Genomic DNA, 7651 nt, shown 5'->3' with positions numbered 1-7651 from the left:
GACACCTGGAGGTGAAGGAACCATGTTCGGTTTCCACACCCTGTGCAATTTGTGCCAGGACATAACAAAGTATAGTGACTGGGGCATGGACTTTGGCATGGGGCTGAGTTAACATCCCCATGACTCTTCCATCATCTGAAAAGTGAGAATTAGTAACCAGAATCTACTTTACAGTATTGTTATGAGGATTAAATCAGTTAATACTAGGAAAAGACTTAGAAAAAATAGTGCCCAGCACACAGAAACTAATATAAAAAGGTGGAGACCATCCTGCTCAACATGGTGAAACCCCGTCTCTACTAAAAAATACAAAAATTAGCTGAGCATGGTGGCGCATGCCTATAGTCCCAGCTATTCGGGAGGCTGAGGCAGAATTGCTTGAACACAGGAGGCGGAGGTTGCAGTGAGCTGAGATCAGGCCATTGCACTCCAGCCTGGGTAAGAGCGAAACTCCATCTCAGAAAAAAAAAAAAAAAAAAAAAAGGTGAAGGAACCTATAGAAGCCTTCTCCTAACACCAGGATGGTCTCTGGCTAAATGCCTGGACCCATGCCACAGATCACACCAACCATCCCAGATGAAATTTTTATTTATCACTCCTTAGTGCTGATTTTACAACCTTCTTTGGCAACCCTACGTGACCAACAGTCAATACTTGAGCTGGATTCTTTTTTTTCTGTCTTTTACATGTGGGGAAAGTCATGAATTGTTTTAAGCATCTATTCTGAAATGACAGACTTCATTTCAATGATCATTTTATTAGTACAGAAGAATCCCCACTAGTATTTACATAGTGCAAAAAAGCTGTTATTACCCCCCAAATGTGATATAACAATTATCCTTCATACAGCGAAAGATGAAAATCCCTTCATGTTATAACTCACACTGATTTTGCCAGTTTTTTATTAGAGCATTACAATTAAGACATTAATATAAACTTATGTGGTATATTTAGAAATTAAATTATAAAATAATACAAATACTTTTAAGATGTGATGTGCCAACAAAGTTTAAATTTTTATCATTAATTACGATTCAGATTTCAAGTTAGGAAAACAGTTTGATTCTGTGATGTATGTAAAGGTTGGAAAGGATGAAAGAGGAGAAAGATGTCTGTAAATAAATTATTTCACAGAAATTTTTTTAAATCAAAAAAAGATAAAGGTTTTAAATGGGTTAATGTTCTAACCTGTTGGCCCAACATACAGAAAATAAATGACAAGGGTGTTTTTTTAAACAAACAGCAGCTTTACAAACAGTAATACTTCTTTATACATATATTAAAGTAACAGTGTGTTAAGATTGAACAGTTTTATGTTAAAGAGCTGAAAATGAATGTAGCATTCACTACTCATTTGCACATTTCAATTCCCATCCCTCCCTCCTCCCCCAGCTTATTTAGAAATCAGACAAGTACGTATTTGGATATTAATTTCTCATTATTTAAACTATGTGAATTCCTTTTGACTAATTCCTTTCCAAATACTGGAATCATATAAAATATCATCTCTGCAAAAACGACCTCCAGTCAAAGCCTGTAAAAACTTCTCAATGTATAACACATTATTTTTCCATGTTTAGTCAAAAGAAATATATTACATCATTTACAAACATATTTAAACCAAAAACTAACCTAATATGAACATTTGCCTTTTGAGAAGTAATCTTCACAGCAAACAAACCTACTGAAGCAGAAATCTAACTTTGGAAGTGTAATTCATATTTTAATTAATATACTTATGTACTGAAATATAAATCTATTATTATTGCCAGTAAAACCACCTCTATACATTAAGAAAAAGAATCACTATGTTTTTTTATTTCTTGTGATGATGAACCCTTACTCTTTCCACTGAATCTCTTTATAGGTCTTCAAAGAGCCAACCATGCCCACTTCAAAAATATATAAAAACTTTCCTAATTTCCACAACTCCCCCAAAGCCTGTAATTCAACATACACAAATTCCAAAATTTATTTAAAGGAAACAAGTTATAAAGACATTATTAATATTTATTTAAGCATGCTCTCAAAATGGTAACATTTCCTTTAATAATTCTTGGGTTTGTCCTCTAGAGGTGACCTGTCTCATAAAAAGGCTATGGTCCCTTGGATTTGCTGGCAGAAGAGGTACTGCATATGTGAGAGCATTTGCCATACATATAAATAACACTTCTGAAGTCTATAGCAAAATTAAGTTACTGGTGTTCTGAAGATTTCCTCAACTTCTCTTTTGATACAAATGTCAAAAATCTAAAATGACAATTCATGTCCAGAAGAGATATAAAATATAAGAAACCTGTGAAAAGCCATCACCTCAAAGTCAAGAGTTATCTGAATCACTGACATCGAGCAAAGGAAATTTACACCATAAAAAGTATGAAAAGTTTTTAAATTCACTTTTAAGACTGTCAGTAGTTCAAAACCTCTATCATTTCTTTAAACCAACAAACACTTCCAAATGTGTAGAGACAGTAAGATCTGCCACGTATAAATCCATGATTACTATTTCAGAGGCTTCATTCCTTACCTGCTGTGTTTTTAAGTATTGGATCTTTAGTGCCTAGGAAGTCTAACTGGAAAGCAGTTTAGACAGGACAGGTAAGAATGTCCCCTTTTAGCACAAAAATAAAGTTGATCGACTAACATTTTCTACACAGCAATGCTCCTAAACTTTCACAATTCACAAATACTAAATCATCAACCAAGAATCTAATCTGTCCAGTAATTAAATGCCAGCATTATAAAACATCAAAACTAGCATAGTAGTCCCAATGAGTTCAATAAAGAATCTGCCCAATTCTTCTCTCCTGCCTCTGTGAGGCAAAGCCCTATCCCATATAATCAGGGCAGGGAAAATACCCCTTCCTTCTCAGTTTTGTGCCTGCTTATGCGAGATTTTCAGCAGAAAACTGGCACAGATACACACATGCATGTGCGTGTGTGTGTTTATGAGGGGCAGTTGGGGGTGGTGGGGAGTTGGATGGAAGACAAAAAATACACAGTTTGTCATTCTTCCACCATTATATAAACCTGTAAGGTCACTAAAGTCCAGGTGGTGACTGACTAGCAAATAAAACATTTAGCTCATTAAGTTTAGTGTCTCCTAAGCAGGTATACAAACTCCTAGAGAAGGGCAGAGATAAATAAGTGAATAGAGAATTAATACCTATGTATCTGTATACTCTAAATCATCTAATAGTTTCAGCACAATTAAAACAACTTTCTCTTATCTTCTAAAACTTCCTTGTCTAAGCCTTGATTATCAGGATACATGTCACAAGTTGTGCAAAGTTCCTTTCCCTGACCTCCTGACAGTAACTATGGTCATTGCTATGTGGAAGGTGCTCAAGGCTAGGTGCAAAATAGTTGTTTTTTAAAAGTTGAAACAGTTTTGTACTCAGGACAAGTTGGGATACTCAATCAAATCCATATCTCAAATCAAGAGGGTCCTGAACCAGAAGCATGCAAGAGAACACACCAGTATAAGACTTTGTTTCTGAAGAGTTTACATGTAAGTGCAGCAGTCATACAATCGGTTACAGTTATTCACCTGTCAAAATGTGCCTAACTTTGTGTAAATAGGTCTATGTACAAGAGCATTCCTGAGGTAAGTAAGAAGCAAATATGAGACAGAGCCTGAAAGGTTCTATCATGGGTGACTGTTGACTATTATAGGCGGTGTCTATCACTTTCCAAAAATGAGGCTAGCTAGCTATAATCTATCATGGTGGCTCTACTGCTAGCCTAAGTTTTGAAGGCTCTGTTTCAGCCCATCCCAACACTAATTAATTACAATGACCAGTGACTTCTGACATAAACATTTGTGGACCACATAAAAGTTGCATCAGTTTTTTAACATACAACACTGGTGGACTTATTTACCCTCAGCCTTTTATCTAGTTTTCTGACTCCACCCCAGTTCTTTTTTAAAGAAGCCCAAACAACTTTTTGGTCAAATTAGAGTAAAGGTGGTGGAGTCCTGAAGCCAACACTGATAACTGCTTCTATACTTAGAACCTTGTTCTTTTAACTTTCAAAATGACTTTAAGCATTTGAAATTAATTTTCTTTAAGATTTGGTCTTATCATTACTTCCTATTACAAAATAAGTTGAAACAGATCTGAATTTTCCACACAGTTCTTAGACACTTAGATGCTAATTAAAAGCTAAGCTACAGATCATAACAAAACAAGTAAAAGCTACAAAAATATTTGTTGGGAATTAAATACGTATATTAAATACTGGACAGTGCAAAATGTTGAGATGAAGCATGAAAGATAATGGCTGCAACCCTTCCACAGCTGGAGATAGAGAGCCGACATTTCCTGAGTTACACAGTTTGGGTTGTGTAATTAGAATCAGAGTGCTCTTTGTTGAGTGAGCTGCAGTTGCTGGACTTCTGCTGCCCAGGACTGGCCTGCTGATCAGCAGTCCACGCCTCACTGTCCATCCCTGGCTCCAGCACCTCAGGCGCCTCTGCTTCCTCCTCTCCACTTTGCTCTACATTGTCTTCCTCAGAACCATTAAGGGTTTTTCCAAGCTGAAGGGTTTCCATAGTTCTCTGGGTCTCTGACACCCAAGACTCAATTCTGCTGTTGAGCTGCACTTCTACAGATATGGGTTCATGAGTATAATCTTCCTCCTCCTCCTCATCTTCATCATCATCTTCTTCAAGCATGCCAGGTACAAGAGTGCTGGTGGTGCTGGTGATGGAGGAATTCAAAAGATCTCGGCAACTGCCATCCAAAGAGCCAGTCTCTGTACTCTGCTGTGAGGCCCATTCCAGGTCATCTGGCTTCACTTCCTCTTTATCGCTTGCTGTGGATTTCCCAGCACTTGTAGCTGAGGTAGTACTGCCTGTAGCCACTAAGGACGGCTGCTTACCAACAGTGGGTGTGTCAAATGGAAGTTTACTGGGTTTTTCAGAAGTGCTGTGCTTACAGGATGCCTCTTTCTCATTTTCTGATGTTTCTAGTCCATCTGAAGTTTCCACCATGTTTCTCCAATTTGTTTCTACAAATATCAAGCAGATTTTTTAAAAGCCAGAATATTGTTTCAAAGTCATACAACTCTTAAACCCCCAAATAAGAAAGACTGGCTTAGAAACTGACTGGAAAAACTGCAAATTTAGTTTATTTAGTACTAGTTTAAATGTGTGTGTGTGTGTGTGTGTGTGTGTGTGTGTGTGTGTGTTGTGTTTCAGATGGGGTCTTGCTCTGTCATTTAGGCTGGAATGGAGTAGCGTGATCTTGGCTCACTGCAGCCTTGACTTCCTGGGCTCAAGCTATCCTCCTACCTCGAGCTTCCAAAATGCTGGGATTACAGGTGTGAGCCACTATGCCCAACCTAATTTAAATGTTACAAAGGGGAAATAATTCCCAAAAATGTACATTCAAGATAAACAGGGAGGTAGAAATAAGCATATTAATGCTTCAGAATGCAAGAGATCTTATACCAGCAGGAGTTCACTGGTATTTGTAAATTAAATCCATATATACATGAAAATCAATGAACTGCCTAACTTTTTTGTAGCCTGAAGGTGTACTGGGCTCAAGGACCCAAAACTCAAGAGATAGAGGAGCCAAGATGTCCAGCAACAATAGTTCTGATTTCACGTGTTTGTACCGTGCTCGCTCAGCAAGTTACTTATCTTTGGCCTGTAATGGAACGTGTTTCCAATTATAAGCAAAGAATCCATCCATGCATTTCTAACATTTGTGAAAGGTTGTTTTATAATAGCTTGGCCTACAAGGTAATTTTGGAAGGCAAAAAAAGTATTATACACTATAGTGGTGACAATCTAAATTATTTCTCATGATAGGAAATCAGTTGAAGGCAAAAAAAGTACCAAGAATCAGTAAAGTAGAGCTCTCCCACCCCTTTTTTTTTTTTTTTTCAATATTTTAAGAAAATAAAAATTGTATCATACCGATATTACAGCTACTTTCTGCAGTTTATACATATAATCTTATCAAGTTGTAACAAACCTATTCACATTATGTTCAATATGGTTACCATCTATCGATTATATATTGATACAGAACATATTTTGGGCACTTCAAGTCAGGATACATTGTTTGGGAAAAAATATCTTTCCTGAAGCTAACTTTAGTGTAGAATGAGTCCTTTTGACACTCATTCTAGCTCATGAAAGGAAAAAAAAAAAAAAAAACCCCTCCTATAATCTCATTCTCAGCTAATGACATTATTATTTACACAATCTCAAAGCAGAAGAAATCTTATAGCAGCCCTTGGTCCTATTTTTCTCTTACTAATATTATATCCCTTTAGTCCACTGAATTCATCACTACACCATGCCACTTGCAGCTCAAAAACTACTAAATCTGGTTACTACTGCCATAGCTTAGACCTTCTTTTTCTTGACGTTCATTTGTAATATCTTCCTAACCGGTTTTATGAATTGATTATATCACTGTCTAACAGGCTTTTTATCATCCTAGGATAGAATCCAAAATCTTTGGTGAGGCACAGCAAAGCCCTTCATGATCTGGCCCTATTGCATTCTGACCCTGGACCATGGGCCACACACTCCATGCTCAGTGTCATCTAAATTGTCACTGTTCCCTAAAGTTGAAACATAAGCTATACTCTTTCTGCAGGAGAAGTGCTTTCCTCCTTTCCCCTTCAGACTCCTATTCATCTTGATACCACTCTTAAATGTCTTCGTGAAGTCTTTCATGACTCCTCAGAGAGGCAATCGCTAACCTGAACTTCCACAGTACTTTTTACATATACAGTTCAAAAGCTCTTGTTCTGTGTTTGCTGTTTCACGTCCCTCATCCCTCCTCACTTCCACTCCAGCTCATCTCAGTGTCCCTATGACTGGCATATAGTAAGTGCTGGAAAAAACAAAAAACAGTCTGGTAAGTAAAAATTTTCCCACATATATTTAATTATGAAAAAAAACCCTGAAAAACATAAAATTTTTAAAGTTTTAGATGCACATTTACATTTCCTTTCAACAGTTTTTTTCTAAAGAGAAATTCAAGATCCCAAGATTAATTGATTACACCTAAAACCTTTAGGCAGAGTACAGAAAAACCAACACTTCAATCTTTGAACACTTTAAATCTGGTGCTTTTTGAAAACATCACCGTCAATCTCTGAGACTTTGTTTTTATACTCCTTGTGTTTATATGTGCCCATATGAATATTATTTGTCACTCTGTCATCTGCCCAAACACATAGCTTTATAGGTTTATCTTATGGCTTGCCTCTGAGATGTGGCATTTCACTATACAGAGAGAATTGCTCTCATTTACAATGTTAGCATTTTGTCTTTATCTTCTTAATTTTCAACTAATATATCACTTCTGCAAAAGAAACATGTCTGCTTCTAAATCAGTATCACCTATCCCTGGCCAGCAGTTCCCTAAGGGCTCACAACAACTTGTTAATTGGCCCTGCCCTGAAGCTTTATGTTTTGAAAGCATTCGAAACATCTAACTACAATCACAGACAGGCCAGGAAGGGGAATGTGGGAAGAAAATGAGGACTGGTTTTTTTCTTTACATGTTAAGTTTTAGGTGGCAACAATCTATCTGATAACCTTCCAGACTGATTAAAAAGAGAAAAGAAAAATAAAACGAACAAAGGGCCAAATGAAAGAAGTTGACTATACTATTTAAAA

At 36.8% G+C, this 7651-nt stretch overlaps 1 protein-coding gene across 2 annotated transcripts in view; it reads right to left on the bottom strand.

Annotated features, from left to right (window-relative positions):
* Nucleotides 1-737: 737 nt before the first annotated feature.
* The window catches only part of SECISBP2L (SECIS binding protein 2 like), a 56859-nt gene continuing 49945 nt past the window's right edge, over nt 738-7651 (bottom strand). The window contains exon 18 of one of the 2 annotated variants that reach the window (XM_017544958.1): nt 738-5013. In XM_017544958.1, coding sequence (XP_017400447.1) covers nt 4331-5013 — 683 coding nt within the window. In that variant the 3' untranslated portion in view covers nt 738-4330. The remainder of the gene's footprint in view (nt 5014-7651) is intronic. The other variant, XM_017544962.2, reaches the window with a different exon arrangement.

This window comes from Cebus imitator, unplaced genomic scaffold (assembly GCF_001604975.1).
Source record: "Cebus imitator isolate Cc_AM_T3 unplaced genomic scaffold, Cebus_imitator-1.0 Scaffold9, whole genome shotgun sequence".
In the NCBI taxonomy this organism is placed as follows: Eukaryota; Metazoa; Chordata; class Mammalia; order Primates; family Cebidae; genus Cebus; species Cebus imitator.
The sequence above is the reverse complement of the archived record's forward strand: the minus strand, read 5'-3'. Positions and strand labels throughout refer to the sequence as shown.